The sequence below is a fragment of the Armigeres subalbatus genome, chromosome 3 (assembly GCF_024139115.2).
Source record: "Armigeres subalbatus isolate Guangzhou_Male chromosome 3, GZ_Asu_2, whole genome shotgun sequence".
Classification (NCBI taxonomy): domain Eukaryota; kingdom Metazoa; phylum Arthropoda; class Insecta; order Diptera; family Culicidae; genus Armigeres; species Armigeres subalbatus.
In genome coordinates, this window is record NC_085141.1 from 201,986,460 (window position 1) to 202,003,308 (window position 16,849).

Genomic DNA, 16,849 nt, shown 5'->3' on the forward strand with positions numbered 1-16,849 from the left:
CGATTTGCCACTCTTCGTCGTATGAACAGTCACATTTCAATTCACTTGTCCTAAGACGAGTTTATACCTGGCCTTACTGTTGAGGTCGAAATACGTATCTGTCAAGATACAATTAAGTGGTGGAATTCAATGGGATGGTATAAACTCGTCTTAGGACAAGTGAAGACATTCCACTAAAAAGCTCAAAATAATTTTCTTATCACATTTCAATTGATGAATGGTCATTTTTTCTGTTCCGATCGCAGTAATGCAGTGTTGTAATTTTTTCGTAATGAATCTTACAAAGATGATAATATTCTTGTATTTAACAACTGAAATTTGAACTTGTTCGCATATTAAGGCCTGATATCTTGCTCTGTGCAGGTATGCCCATATTGCCCCATAGAGACTGGTTTTGGAAAAAAAGGTTTTATTATAAATTCAGATTTGTATCAATTTAAATTATAATAGATCTTTTGATTGTGATGCATTTTTGACCTGTATTTTAATCAGTTCTGCGTCAAAACCTTATTAACTTCAAATCTTATAATGATTTTACCTATGCTACGAAAATTTACATTTTCAAGTGCAGAGGCGCGGCCACGTTCCGAGACGCGGGTAGGACAAAAACAGGATTATCAAATCTACTGGAAACTTTAATGGAAAGTCGCTGAATTCCGGAGATCCTTTCGGATTTCAAGATATTTTTTAGGACATCCTCAGAGAAATTATAAAACGCCCTATGACTTTCAGGACAATAAATACATTTCCAGTTTCAGAAAAATATATAAAGCTCTTTTAGTGGAATGTATTCAACCGTCTAAGACGAATTAAGTACTGTCCATTTAATTCCACCAGTTAATTTTCGTTATCTTTGCAGATACGTATTTCGATCACAACTGACCACACAGTTGTGGTAGAAATACGTATCTGCAAAGATAACGAAAATTAACTGGTGAAATTAAATGGACAGTACTTAATTCGTCTTAGACGGTTGACATTTCCAGTGTTTATAGAACATTTCTAGAAAAGCATGTCTTCAAACAATTTGACGAATTTCCAGAAGTGATTATGGATTTCTGTAAATTTCATGAAATATTGGATGATTTCAAGCAATTATCACTAACTTCTAGGAATTCGAACCTTTAAAAATCTTCAGAAACCTTACTACGATCTACCACTAAACCCATATTTTTGTGTTCAATATCCTTTGATTTTACATCCAACTTTCTCTTGTACGCAATATTGAATACAAACCCCATAGTAATGACAACCTGTAATTTTTAAAAGTGATGGAAAAACAGGGGTCTGCGAAGCGGCCATGTTTTTGATGCCAGCATCAAAATCATCGATTAATTTAACACGAAGGCGTAATCATAGTCATCGAAAACCTCCCATTGAAAATATGTTTCAAACATCGTGATATCTTGGCGATGTAGAGCGCTTGGTGCCGATCGAAATATGAAAATGTATTAAAGGCATCAATATTCTTGTTCAAACACACCTCGCATTCATACTTTCGCACAAGTTCTCGAAAAAATGGTGAAAAATATTTACGTCCATTTGGAAAAAATCAGTTCGGAATAATGGTTTGTTTACAAAATAGAATTGTCAGTGGGAAACCCAATTTCAATCGAACAATGGGAAACTCAAACATGTTGGCTATTGTCAAACGTAGTGGGTTGGATTGGGGCTGCCAGATACCTGTGGAAAAATGAGTCGAATTGAACGGAGCCTTTTTGTTACATCATATGTGCTGTAACATTTTTATACTGTGTAGTTACTCAACTTTTGACTACCGACTAGTGAGTACCGCTTCTGCCTTAAAGACGGCGGTCTGGTATAGACTACATCACTTTTCTAAGTGTATCCTTGATCTATATTTCTGTTCATCTGCCTCACCGAGTGAAAAGAATTCATCAAATTCTTGAGAAGCCTTTCGGAATAAATTTCTCTTTTACAATCCCTGGAAACCTCCACGATTGCCAGTTTGACCTCTGAGAAACTTTCAAACCTCTGAGAAACTTTCAAACCTCTGATTACCTTGAAACGTTTTAATGACATTTTCATAGATCTTGAAATTGAAATAGTATTGATAGCATTAGAACTTTTAGTTATCCATATTGTATGTTGTTACCATAATCATGGGTAGGACAATGCTTTGACTGTCCTACCCAGGTATTTTCATGCGTAGGACATGTCCTACTTGTCGTAATTATTTGGAGCAGGGAAAGTCCCTGGGAGTGGTATTCTTTAGAATTCCTTCTCCCAAAGGCATAAAACCTCCTCTTCTTTTCAACATATGTAGTACATCAAATTTGGCACCTTTAGTGAGATTTGTATCTCTTTGAAAAAGGTGCATTATATATTCTATCACTTTACATTTGTGTTAATATGTCTTAACTAATAGAGAAATATTCAAAACGAGCTGTGGGAAGCGGCTGGCGGTTGGCGTTGGGCGGTTAGCGTTGATTGGTTGATTGGCGGTAGGCGTGTGGTGGATGATTGATGGAGGTGGTGGCGTAGCGAGAGGGCGGCTGATGACAAAAAAAGAACATATGCAGAACAAGTGAATGGTCTTAATGTGACACTTTATTCAAAACTCAGCATGAGCAACTATACTATATGATGTATTTTTGGAAGGTTGTATTTAACAGTTTTCTTAATTGCAGCTTGAAACACTTAAGACTGCGAGATGATTTACACTCCAAAGGTAACTCGTTATAGAGTTTACTTCCGCTATAAACGAACTTTCTTCGACCAAATTCAGTATTCGGTCGTCCTAGAACAAGACTTCCTTCTTGCCTTGATTGTCGGGTGCGTATAACTAATGCTGATTTGCTAGCTGTACCCCAACACGCAACCAGGTATTGAAGCCTGCTCTGGAACAACGCGTGATAAAGCTTCATCAGCCAATTTTGGGGATAAAGCTGGAAATCTTCCTGAAGACTCCACAAATAGAGCTCAACTTGCTTTTAAGAGTGTTGATATATGCAGTCCATTTCATAGTCGAGTCAAGTTCCAAGCCAAGGAATGAATACTCCGTAACCTCTTCAATGATACATCCATGCATCTCCAAAACATCACGTGGGAAAAGACGCTTCCAAGGGGAATGAAAAATCATATACTTTGTTTTGTTAAAGTTGAGCGACAACAAATTCGAGCTGAAGTAGTCATGCAATAGCATAAGGTCTTCCTTGATCAGCCTCTGCAAATTACTGATATGTTCTGCTTCGTAGAACAACGATGTGTCATCCGCAAAAATCTGAGTCTTCCTTTCAGTGGCAATTTGGAGATATCATTAATGAATAGCAAAAAAAAAGAATTGGCCCCAGGTTGCTTCCTTGTCACCAGGACACCAGTACTTATTAGCCCAAGCGGGCTATTCATATTTCCAACAGTGACAAACTGAAACCGATTCGTAAGGTAACTTTCCATTATCGACTTTGCAACAGCTCTAAGCCCCAGCGTTTCCAATTTTTCAATCAACATCCTGTGGTTTACAGTGTCAAATGCCTTTTTAAGGTTTGTGGTCCAGTGCATTATAGATGCCGTCTACTAGGTCCGTACAAGCTGTCAGGGTACTCGATCCGCTTCCATATTGGTAGGGATTTAGCAGATTGAACTGCTTCGTAAACTCGATGATTCTTGATGTTGTAATCTCTATATGTAATAATAGTTTGACGTGCCCCTATGACATGCAATTATGTATGTGTTGGATTTTCTTATAATAAAGACAGTTTTATAGACGTTATAATCGAGTACGCATGTTTATTTTCTGAATACCGAAACATGGTGTCAGAAGTGGACAAGAAATATTAAATTAGCTTAGTTCGCGTTGAATCGTACGAATAGTATTCGGTCTCGGTCTCAGTTTTTCAAATTACTTCGCGACGACCACGAATTATCGCGTTCGAAGATGTTACACAGGAGCCTTATAAAGATGGCGGAAGAAGTTGCACAGTTACTTAAGCAACAGAATCACATTTTTGCGTATTGGGCAGAGAGAATGGGAAACTTCCAGATAACCATTCCGAACTCATCGTCACCAGCACATCTAACTTCACAGTCAGTGCCACTACCACCACCACTATGTTTGGAAGGAGATATGGAGAAGAATTTTACATTTTTCGAATCCAATTGGAAAAATTATTCTGTTGCTGTTGGGATGAATGATTGGCCCGATAGTGAAAACAAGAAGAAAGTAAGTTTTTTGTTATCGGTTGATGGAACCGATACTCTGAAGCGGTATTTCAATTTCGAACTCAGCGATCAGCAGAAAGCTACACCCGAAGCTGTGTTAGATGCCATTAGGGCGAAAGTAGTGTCAGTTCGAAATATCATTGTTGACCGGCTGGAATTTTTCTCTGCGATTCAGACACCGACAGAATCCATTGACGAATATGTGAGCCGTTTGAAAGTGCTGGGAAAACCGTGTCGTTTTGGTACATTGGAGCAAGATATGATGGTGTTCAAAATAGTTACATCAAACAAGTGGTCTAGCTTAAAAGCCAAGATGCTTACCATGACTGATGTTAACTTGTCGAAAGCTATTGATTTATGTCGGATGGAAGAAATTACCGCCCGACATTCGAAACAGTTATCGTTAGAAGCGCCCGTAGATGTCAACAAAATCGTCGACCGGGTTTGCAAGTTTTGCGGTGGACGACATCCGTTCAAACGTGGAGTGTGTCCAGCTTTCGGGAAACGTTGTGATAAGTGTGGAGGAAAAAACCACTTCCAAAGAGTCTGCAAGTCGAACTGTAACCTGCGGCTACAAATGTTGATTGCAGCTCCTCCGCAAGCATTAGTTTCCCGTCCATCAAGCCCACCATGTAATATATCTATCTCGTATTAGGGAGACAAAACATCTCACCAATATGAGATGGTGAATACCGAAATGAGTACCACACACGTCACTCACAAATTTATGCACAGCGGTTTGAGCGTGAGCATAAAAAAGTAGAATGCTCACCCATTTCGTTCACTTGCTCTCCGTTGTCGCATGAGAGAAGGGATGCCAGAATGGTAGAATAACGCCGACTTCGGCATATTTCGTTGTTCTCTCGTACTTTCCTTGATATTAAAAGCTCAGCTTTATCCCGAATCAGGCTAGTCTGTCCCCAACCTCATACGGGAATAGTAGTGCGCGTCGGAAAAGTAAAAGTAAATTGAAAAATTGACACAGTTTAGTAAAGAAGATTTCTCTAGTAGTGCTGTTCAGAAAGTTAGTGGTCGAAAGTTAAAAGTGCTAGTTCGACAAAAGAGCAATAGTACGGGAAAGATTAAAGCTATTGTAGTACGGTTAGTTACAAAAAGCAGTGTTTCTATGTGGCAGCCATTGCTAAGCATTATATTGTTCTTTCTATAGAGTACGTTTGACCACAATTGTGATAAGAGATACATTTGTTATAAAAAAACCATCAAACTCAAAAAGGAAAAGGTAATTTTGTTTGTCTAGCTATACTCGATGTACAAGTGATACAAATGTGACGTCACGGGGGTATTAATTATGGCAGCAGGTCCGTATAGGGGCCTTTTTCTTTTCTTTGTGCTTGGCAGAGTAATACGGAGTTCGGTGGCCTTCTGTAGCAGTGCACGTGTTTCCCGTTCGTCGAATCGAGGTCTGGGACAGACGTTGGGTCTTCCTTCGCCCTGCAAGCGGCCATTTTGTCAACCCGGTGGCCCAAGGCCGGCCGACTAATCCGCCATCGCTGTGAGCCAAACGTGCGTCGATCTCGTGGCCATTCATCGACTTCGGTGTCACACCGCAAGCACCTTCGTCTTCGGCCGAGCCAAGGAACGGTTCGATTACCTCGTCCCGGAAGCTGTCCGAAGCCACATTCCGACCTCTACAGACTATCATCGAGTCGCCACCAACGGCAAGCAACCGACGGAGGCTAAGGAACGAACCGCACATCCCTTCTACGGTGAGAGCAGCCCACGAAGATACCGGAGGCGAACCAGTAAGCATTCCGTGGCCCTCGCTGTACCACGGCGTGCCGAAGCCTCAACCCTACAACGAACCAGACCGAAAAGCTGCCCGGCCATCGAAAAGTCGGACCCCTGAATGCCAGCAGCTACCTACCACCAACCGCCCAGTAATCGCATGCAATCGTCAACCGAAACTCGATGCCCGAGGAGACCAGAAAGTGATGAGTACCCCTATGTTGTAGTGACGTCACAGTAGATAAGGCCGATGTAGGCCAATAAATAGCATGTAAAACCGAAATCTTTGTGTAGGTAGCATTACTTCAGAGCAAGCATTCCCTGAGGTTTCTTCTCCACTGTTCTTTAATTGCATTCGTTTCTCCGGACTCGTAAAGGAGTCGTCAAGCCTCGCCCGAAGATGTCAGGTATAGAGTTTTCTGATTCGGTAAGCTTTTGAGCATTTCTTGTTCTGTACGATACTTTTTGGCAACCTTTCCGCCTTGCCACACCAGAGGGCACGTGTCGCGCAACACACGTGTGTATGCTCCTGTTGCGGGTGAATTTGAGTGGTGTGGTGTGAGATTATTAAGGTAAACGACCCTGTAATTGTCTCCCTTCCCTAGCTTCGGAGATAGCTAGCGGGTAACAATTGGCGCCCAGCTAAAATTCAATATTTTCCACATTCACCCCTCCCCCCTTATAGGAGGAGCAAAAACAGATTCCTGTTTAATTTTGCTTCGTCCTCCAAACGAAGAGTTTTTTGAGAACAGTAGAATCAATTCGTCAATCGCGATGGACGTAGAATTCGATTTATTATACCAAAATTTATTACTACATCATCTCGAACGTGAAGAAATAGTGTATGAACTTGTGATTCGTGGTCTCCCTTACACGGAAACGGAAACACGCGCGGCTTTGATGAGACGTTTAAAAGATCACATAAAAACCGATCCTAACGCCGGTATTGACATTACGCTGTACGACGTTCCGATAGAAACCGAGATTAAGCACATTGTTGCCAAAGTCAAGGAAATTAGGAGTTTCCTGGCTCCGAAGAACAAATTTGACGGGATACGCGAAAGCTTAAAAACGCGATTGGCTCACTTTTTTAAGCGAACCAAGCGGTTAACGGAAATTACCGATAATGACGAAGAACTTGCGGAGATTGACGGGCTACTGGTTTGCATTCGCGAAACATTCAATAATAATTTCTCGATTTACGCGACCGCCGGTTCAAATGACATGATGGAGAAGTTGAATCAGTCAATTTCTAATCTATTTTGCAAATCAAAACGCGTCGGGAAACGGAAAACAGCCAAATAAGATTCCCACCCCTAACGAGGTAGAAATCAATTCGCTCGGAGAAGGGTCAAACACGCGATCACGAAACGACAAAACAACGAATGTTCCGCGAAACCAAATCAATTCACCAGATGATGGGTCAAATGTCACGCCATTTGCCCTTCAACAGTGGTTTATGCGCGATCCACAAATTCAAAACTGGGTTCAGCAGATGGTTAGGGAACAAGCATCGGAGATTTTGTCTAATGCAATCCGATCCAACTCTCATGGGGGGGTGCAGGGAATCGTACAATCGTCGGACTCTCGAAAAAAATCGTCGCGAAGGTCTAAGAATTACACTCAACGCTCGAGTTCAGAATCGGAAAAAGCCTCCAGTACGGAAGCTGGTTGGTCCTCAGATGAACCGCGAAATTCGTCACGCGAAAAGAAGCGTTTCCTCAAATCGGGGAAACGGCGACCAGTGTCAGACTGGAAGCTCAAATACGACGGGTCAGATCACGGTCAAAGCCTTATGAAATTTCTACGAGAAGTGGAGTTTTATGCGAAGTCAGAAAACATGTCCAACAGAGATCTCTTCCGGTCCGCGATACATCTCTTTAGTGGTGCCGCGAAAACGTGGTTCATGACGGGATTTGATAACGAAGATTTTACTTCGTGGGAAGAACTAAAAGAGGAGCTCAAGAAGGAATTCTTGAGCCCCGACCACGATCACTCCACGGAAGTACGGGCAATCTCGAGAAAACAGGGTCCACGTGAGACATTTCATGATTATTTTCTGGAATTACAGAAGATTTTCAATTCGTTAACCCGACCTATGACTGAACGCCGCAAATTCGAAATCGTGTTCCGAAACATGCGCGCGGATTATAAAGGACATGCGGTGTCCTCGGAAATCGACAATCTCGCTGACCTGAAAAAGTTCGGTAGGCGTCTCGACGCCACGTACTGGTTTAAATACCAGAATCAACCGAATGAACCATCGAACACGCGCGGTAAGCCTTCTCAAGTCAATGAACTCAGCGCGGAAACGAATCCTAAACCAAAGCCTAAGAGCGAATACGGAAAACAGAAATCGCGTACGTTCCGAAATTCGTCGTCCTTCCCTCGGGGGTCGGATGAGGATTACCATCCACCTCGGAGACAATCTGAAAACGCGCCGCAGTCGAAACAACAAAGTGGTTTATCGATGCCTTCCCAATTTAACCAACCCACTCCCAAATATTGTTTAAATTGTCTTGCCAAAGGACATCACACTCGAGATTGTGATCGTCCAAGGCAAAGATGTTGCCATAAGTGTGGTTTCAAAAATGTGGAAACAGCTTCATGCCCTAACTGTTCAAAAAACGAACTGAAAGCTGTCGCAGAGGGCCGACAGTTCAACCAAAACTAATGTCCCTTACCAACACTACCGAAGTAGCAGATACTCTTCAGAACCAAGGGTTCGATCGAGTGTCTATTTCTGACTACGTACATACCCATAATTTCCAAATTGAAGAAGCGATTATTAACATCGAAAATGATAATAGGCCGTTCGTTAAGCTATCCATCTTTGAGATTCCTCTCATAGGTTTGTTAGATAGCGGGGCACACTTAAGCATTCTTGGTTTTGGAGCAAATAGCCTGATACGTAAATGTCAACTAAAAATTTTTCCGTCTGATGTAAGTCTACGCACCGCGAATGGACAGGAACTGGAAGTCACTGGTCGAGTTCACCTGCCAGTTACATTTAACGGAACTACTAAGATTATTGAAACCCTTGTAGCTCCTTCGCTTAAAAGAAGAATCCTGCTTGGAATGAACTTTTGGCGAGCATTTGAAATTCGTCCCACTGTGGGCCAATCTCAGGTAGAAGAAGTGATGGTCGATGAGAATGTGGAGGCGAAAAATTCACTATCCACCAGCGGCCCAGAAATTGAATTGTCCGAAGAGCAACAAGCTCAATTAGGTAGAGTAAAAACCTTGTTCAAAGTAGCTTCAGACGGGGTGTTAGATAACACTGGGTGGATTAGTCACCGTATTGAACTTACGGAGGAAGCCAAAAAGCTCCCCCCTGCAAGAGTTAACCCGTTTCCCACTTCACCAAAGAAGCAGGAACAGATCAACCACGCGCTCGACAAAATGCTGGAATGCAAAATAATTGAAAAATCCTACAGCGACTGGGCTTTGCGCTTGGTCCCTGTAGATAAATCGGACGGCACAGTGCGCCTTTGTCTGGATGCACGGAAGTTAAATGAACGTACGGTCAGGGACTCCTATCCCCTCCCACATGCCGACCGTATTTTGAGCAGACTAGGACATGCCAATTTCATTACAACAATAGATCTATCTAAATCATTTCTGCAAGTACCTCTGCATCCTAGGTCTCGCAAGTTTACTGCATTCTCGGTATTGGGACGGGGATTGTTCCAGTTCACCCGGATGCCCTTCGGTTTAGTAAATAGTCCCGCGACACTATCACGACTCATGGACCGAGTGCTGGGCGGGGGTGAGCTGGAACCAAACGTATTCGTCTATTTGGACGACATCATCGTCATTAGCGAAACGTTTGAGGAGTACCTGACCATACTTCAAGACGTTGCATCCAGACTGAGAGCTGCCAATCTGTCGATAAACCTTGAAAAGTCCCATTTTTGCGTAGCTGAAGTGACGTACTTAGGTTACATTTTAGGACGAGAGGGTCTGAGACCAAATCCCGACCGAGTAGCCGCGATTGTAAATTTCGAACGCCCTTCATCATTACGGTCTCTAAGGAGATTTCTAGGTATGTGTAACTACTATAGAAGGTTTTTGGCCAATTATAGTAGCTACACACAGCCGCTTACAGATCTGCTTAGAAACAAACCTAAAACAATTTCCTGGAATGATCAAGCAGAAGCTTCTTTCAACAAAATCAAGGAACTTCTGATAAGTGCCCCTATCTTGGCCAACCCAAATTTCAACCAACCATTTGCCATCCACTGCGACGCGAGCGATTTGGCAATCGCTGGCGTACTTACGCAAACACAGGAGGAAATCGAAAAACCAGTCGCTTATTTTTCGCAGAAGCTGACCACCCCACAGCAAAGGTATTGCGCGACCGAAAAAGAGGGCCTCGCGGTCCTCAATTCAATCGAGAAATTCCGATGCTATGTGGAGGGCAGCAAGTTTACTGTTTATACCGACGCTTCCGCACTTACATATATAATGCGAAGCAGCTGGCGCACTTCTTCACGCCTATGCCGATGGAGTATAGAGCTGCAAAGGTACGAAATGACCATTGTACACCGCAGAGGGGTGGACAACATCGTGGCAGATGCTCTATCGAGATCCGTCGAAGAGTTACAAATCTCCGACGCGGACGGTAGCTGGTATGGGACGCTTAAAAAAAAAGTTCAATTAGACCCGGAGAAGTTCAAAGACTTCCGGATAGAGCAAGGAGTTCTTAAAAAAATGTTACCCTCACAAGACGACCTCTTAGACTATCGATTCACATGGAAGACTTGTGTTCCTGCATCGCTTCGAGAGAAGGTTCTCGTCGAAGAGCATGACGATAAAATGCATCTAGGGGTTGAGAAAACACTTGCCCTAATTAAAAAAAAGTATTTTTGGCCAAAAATGCAAGAATACGTTAGAAATTACGTCCGAAAATGTTCCTTGTGTCGGCAGAACAAACCTGCCAATAGGTCGCAAGTTCCGGAACCTGGACGACCCAGGTTAACTGATAAACCGTTTCAAATAATTGCCCTGGATTTTATTCAGTCTTTGCCTCGTAGCAAAAACGGCAATACTCACCTACTGGTTATTATGGACCTATTTTCGAAGTGGTGCTTACTTACCCCAGTGAGAAAGATTTCCGCTCCTCTGGTCACTAAAATCCTCGAAGAATCCTGGTTCCGAAGATATTCGGTTCCAGAATTCATAATTACCGACAACGCTTCGACTTTTCTTTCTTCAGATTTTAAAGCTCTGCTGAATAAATATCATATTCAACATTGGAAAAATGCTCGGCATCATAGCCAGGCAAACCCGGTGGAACGCCTTAACCGTACGGTCAACGCGTGCATCCGGTCTTACGTCAAGGATAACCAAAAGATCTGGGACACGCGTGTATCTCAGATCGAACACTGTTTAAATATCACCCCCCATACATCAACTGGTTATTCACCCTATCGGGTAATTTTCGGACACGAAATGGTTGAAACTGGTGAGGAACATAGGATGGACCGGGACAAGGAGGATTGTTCGGAGGATGGGAGACTGGAAAAGAAAGGAAGGATCGATGACCATGTTTATTCAACGGTTAAAAAAAATCTCAGAAAAAGTCACGAAAAAAATATAAAAAACTACAATTTACGGTCCGCGAAACAAGCTGCTCCCGTCTATGTGGTCGGCCAAAGGGTGTTTCGTCGGAATTTTCGACAATCGTCGGCAGCGGACGCGTACAACGCCAAACTCGATTCCTTGTACGTTCCCTGCACCATCCTAGCTCGCGTAGGAACAAGCTCGTACGAACTGGCAGACGAATCCGGTAAAAATATCGGTGTATTTTCCGTCTGCGATCTCAAGCCAGAATTCTAAAAGAAATAAATAAAAAGATAGTCGTACACTATTCATTCAATTCTTCAGGTGAGTCGTTTCATTGATAAACACTCACCATTAATAAAGTCGTCCGGACGACAGCAAAGACATTACAACTCGGATTGATCACCCGGGAACTAGGAAGTAGAATGAAAACAAAAATGTATAAATTGGAAGGTCAAGGTCAAAAGATATAGTCGATGAAAACTACTACATAATGACTAGATAGAAACTTACCTGGCAAAACTCGAAACAATCTCCGATAGCATTTTCTCTCTATCAGCTGACCCACTAAACACTCGAATGACGGTGCGACTGATATAAAAGAATACCGGGATCGCTGATTCATGCGCGCTGAGGAAACTTCCCATCGGGGACACATATTCGCGTAAACAGTCGGGAAACTCGCGGAAACTGCTGGAAATCCAGTAGAAAACGTAACATTGTGCACAGTTCGTCGGATACATCGTCGTCGTTCGTCGTGCGGAGTAGTAAACATACATTGACGTTTTGACAATTCTCAACTTTCGCTAGGCTAATTGAGTGTCTTTGCTTCATCGTGAGTGCGATGAAGGCAAATGGCAGACTCAAGGTGGCCCTTAAGCAGTAATAATTCAACATAAATTTCTTATCGATTTATGTCGTAATGTATAATACACGATAACTATTCAGTTGTGAAAATTAGCAACACACTTTTCAAAGGAGGGTGATGGGGTAATGTAACCTGCGGCTACAAATGTTGATTGCAGCTCCTCCGCAAGCATTAGTTTCCCGTCCATCAAGCCCACCATGTAATGTATCTATCTCGTATTAGGGAGACAAAACATCTCACCAATATGAGATGGTGAATACCGAAATGAGTACCACACACGTCACTCACAAATTTATGCACAGCGGTTTGAGCGTGAGCATAAAAAAGTAGAATGCTCACCCATTTCGTTCACTTGCTCTCCGTTGTCGCATGAGAGAAGGGATGCCAGAATGGTAGAATAACGCCGACTTCGGCATATTTCGTTGTTCTCTCGTACTTTCCTTGATATTAAAAAGCTCAGCTTTATCCCGAATCAGGCTAGTCTGTCCCCAACCTCATACGGGAATAGTAGTGCGCGTCGGAAAAGTAAAAGTAAATTGAAAATTTGACACAGTTTAGTAAAGAAGATTTCTCTAGTAGTGCTGTTCAGAAAGTTAGTGGTCGAAAGTTAGTTCGACAAAAGAGCAATAGTACGGGAAAGATTAAAGCTATTGTAGTACGGTTAGTTACAAAAAGCAGTGTTTCTATGTGGCAGCCATTGCTAAGCATTATATTGTTCTTTCTATAGAGTACGTTTGACCACAATTGTGATAAGAGATACATTTGTTATAAAAAAACCATCAAACTCAAAAAGGAAAAGGTAATTTTGTTTGTCTAGCTATACTCGATGTACAAGTGATACAAATGTGACGTCACGGGGGTATTAATTATGGCAGCAGGTCCGTATAGGGGCCTTTTCTTTTTCTTTGTGCTTGGCAGAGTAATACGGAGTTCGGTGGCCTTCTGTAGCAGTGCACGTGTTTCCCGTTCGTCGAATCGAGGTCTGGGACAGACGTTGGGTCTTCCTTCGCCCTGCAAGCGGCCATTTTGTCAACCCGGTGGCCCAAGGCCGGCCGACTAATCCGCCATCGCTGTGAGCCAAACGTGCGTCGATCTCGTGGCCATTCATCGACTTCGGTGTCACACCGCAAGCACCTTCGTCTTCGGCCGAGCCAAGGAACGGTTCGATTACCTCGTCCCGGAAGCTGTCCGAAGCCACATTCCGACCTCTACAGACTATCATCGAGTCGCCACCAACGGCAAGCAACCGACGGAGGCTAAGGAACGAACCGCACATCCCTTCTACGGTGAGAGCAGCCCACGAAGATACCGGAGGCGAACCAGTAAGCATTCCGTGGCCCTCGCTGTACCACGGCGTGCCGAAGCCTCAACCCTACAACGAACCAGACCGAAAAGCAGCCCGGCCATCGAAAAGTCGGACCCCTGAATGCCAGCAGCTACCTACCACCAACCGCCCAGTAATCGCATGCAATCGTCAACCGAAACTCGATGCCCGAGGAGACCAGAAAGTGATGAGTACCCCTATGTTGTAGTGACGTCACAGTAGATAAGGCCGATGTAGGCCAATAAATAGCATGTAAAACCGAAATCTTTGTGTAGGTAGCATTACTTCAGAGCAAGCATTCCCTGAGGTTTCTTCTCCACTGTTCTTTAATTGCATTCGTTTCTCCGGACTCGTAAAGGAGTCGTCAAGCCTCGCCCGAAGAGGTCAGGTATAGAGTTTTCTGATTCGGTAAGCTTTTGAGCATTTCTTGTTCTGTACGATACTTTTTGGCAACCTTTCCGCCTTGCCACACCAGAGGGCACGTGTCGCGCAACACACGTGTGTATGCTCCTAATGCGGGTGAATTTGAGTGGTGTGGTGTGAGATTATTAAGGTAAACGACCCTGTAATTGTCTCCCTTCCCTAGCTTCGGAGATAGCTATCGGGTAACAGAACGGATCGTCATCTAGTAAACCAAAAAGTGGAAGGAAAGTGAAGGCAGTAATATCGTCATCAAGAGCCGAACGCCCAGTTGATGTATACGACGCAGATGAAGAAAAGGAAATCTGGATTCAAGAAGAGGAAGAAGCAATTATTGGGAAAATTACGGACAACTCTGCCAGAGGTGGTGCTGTTCTGGCGGATTTGTCACTGAAATTCGGAAACGTGTGGAAGGTTGTTAGCTGTGAGCTAGATACTGGTGCCAGAGCAAGCATTATTGGTATCGACTGGTTGAAAAAGTTGTCGGGAGGAGCTCATCCGGAATTGGATACGTCAAGGTGCCGCCTACGAGCCTTTAACGGAACATCGATTGAAGTACTGGGGCAAATTAAAGTTTCTTGTCAGCATAAGAGTAAGCGATACAGGGTGGTATTCCAAGTTGTCAACATGAGTCATGCACCACTATTATCGGTCACTATGTGTACCACCCTGGGTCTGGTAAAATTCTGCAATGCTGTTCATCGTGACCCAGTTTCTTCGCCAGTATTGGACCGATATCGTGAAGACGCTAGGGCTGTTGTGAAGAACTATCGTGATGTGTTCGAAGGCTATGGGAAGATGGAAGGTGCCGTCACGCTGGAAATTGATGAGTCAGTGAAGCCTGTGATACAAACTCCCCGTCGTATTCCTATTGCCTTTAGGGACGATTTGCGGCGTAAAATAGATCAGCTGGTTAACGATGGCATCATTCAAAAGGAGTCAAAACACACCGATTGGGTGAGTAATTTAGTTTTGGTGAAGAAAAATTCCTCTGGTGCGGATTCTCTTCGTGTTTGCCTGGATCCCATACCATTAAACAAAGCCCTCAAACGTCCAAACCTTCAATTCACAACTTTGGATGAAATTTTGCCTGAGCTAGGCAAAGCGAGGATATTTTCAACGGTGGATGCTAAAAAGGGCTTCTGGCAAGTTGAATTGGATGAAGCCAGTAGTAAACTTACTACTTTTTGGACCCCCTTTGGACGCTATCGATGGCTCAGGATGCCTTTTGGAATCTCATCTGCGCCAGAAATATTTCAAGCCAAATTGCAAGAAGCTCTTCAGGGATTAGATGGCATTGAATGCTTAGCGGACGACATATTATTAATAGGAGCGGGGGACACTTTTGAAGAAGCTCTAATGTGCCATAACCAACGACTGGAGAAATTGCTTGTTCGTCTTCGGAGTAATGGCATAAAACTCAACCTTGCGAAGCTTACTTTGTGCCAAACGTCCGTCAATTTCTTTGGTCACGTTCTCACTTCCGAAGGGGTGAAACCTGATGAACGAAAAGTAGAGGCGATACGAAACTACCCTGTGCCCACGTCGCCAAAGGAAGTCCATCGATTTGTAGGAATGGTTAACTACCTAGCAAGGTACATTCCAAATTTGAGCAGTAAACTGGTTGCGCTTAGGAAGCTTATTTCAGAACATTCTCGTTGGAGATGGACATCGGAGGAGAGGGAGGAGTTTGATAACGTGAGACTGGCTATTTCTGATCATACCGCTTTGCAATACTATAGCTGCACGGAGTCACTGTTCATAGAATGTGATGCTAGTTGTTATGGCCTAGGAGTAGCAGTGTATCAATCCAAGGGAGTTGTTGGTTACGCTTCTAGGACGCTCACCAAGACTGAGAGAGGGTATGCCCAAATAGAAAAGGAGTTATTGGCTATCGTGTTTGCGTGTACTCGCTTTGATCAGCTGATTGTTGGCAATCCCGAAGTCATCGTGAAAACTGATCACAAGCCGCTATTGAGTTTTTGACAAACCTCTTCTCACCGCCCCTAAAAGTTTGCAACACATGTTGTTAGCATTGCAGCGATACAATTTGGCGGTCAAATATGTAAAAGGCAAGGATAATGTGGTAGCGGATGCTATATCCAGAGCACCTAGCGATGTTCTCAATCAGGATGATTATGCAAAGCAGTACGTGTACAAAATACTTGCCGATGTGGAAGAAGTCAATCTCACAAATTGCCTAAATGTATCCAGCGAACGCATTTCGGAGATCATACATCATACGGCTTGTGATGAAGCTCTTCAAAATGTTATGGAATATGTACGCAGAGGATGGCCGCAAACCATAGATCAAGTTCCTGGTCACGCTAAAATGTATTACAAATACCGGGATGAATTATCAACTCAAGATGGGTTGGTGTTTCGGAACGAGAAAATTTTAATTCCTCCCTCACTGTGGCGTTCCATGATTGACCGGGTACATATGGCACATTCTGGCGTAGAAGGTACACTGAAACTAGCACGTGCACATATTGTTTAGCCTGGTATGTCAAATCACATCAAACATGCTATCTCGCAATGTGATACTTGTGTCAAATATTCAGCTTCCCAATGTAAGCCACCTATGCTAACACATCCCATTCCGGTGCCCCAATTTCAGTTCATATCAATGGATGTGTTCACTTTTCATTATAAGGGCAGGGCTAGAAACTTCCTCGTTACAGTAGACCACTATTCCGACTATTTTGAACTGGATTTGCTACCTGATCTAACGATGTACACTA

General features: G+C 43.4%; 1 protein-coding gene across 1 annotated transcript; it reads right to left on the reverse strand.

The window, feature by feature from the left end:
* Nucleotides 1-11,188: 11,188 nt before the first annotated feature.
* LOC134223654 (uncharacterized) lies at nt 11,189-12,276 on the reverse strand. Its single transcript, XM_062702842.1, has 3 exons — nt 12,007-12,276; nt 11,846-11,906; nt 11,189-11,765 (listed from the first exon to the last, which is right to left on the reverse strand). Exons 1-3 carry the CDS (start codon nt 12,270-12,272, stop codon nt 11,571-11,573), a joined length of 522 nt encoding a protein of 173 aa, XP_062558826.1. The 5' UTR covers nt 12,273-12,276; the 3' UTR covers nt 11,189-11,570.
* Between the last annotated feature and the right edge of the window lie 4,573 nt (nt 12,277-16,849).

What these genes read in the sequence shown, in the direction of transcription:
- LOC134223654 (XM_062702842.1), bottom strand. Translation starts at nt 12,272, where the DNA reads ATGTATGTTTACTACTCCGCACGACGAACGACGACGATGTATCCGACG. An exon ending in ATTGTTTCGAGTTTTGCCAG is followed by an intron (nt 11,907 to 12,006) that starts GTAAGTTTCTAT and finishes TCTACTTCCTAG; the next exon opens with TTCCCGGGTGATCAATCCGA. An exon ending in TCCGGACGACTTTATTAATG is followed by an intron (nt 11,766 to 11,845) that starts GTGAGTGTTTAT and finishes TATTTCTTTTAG; the next exon opens with AATTCTGGCTTGAGATCGCA.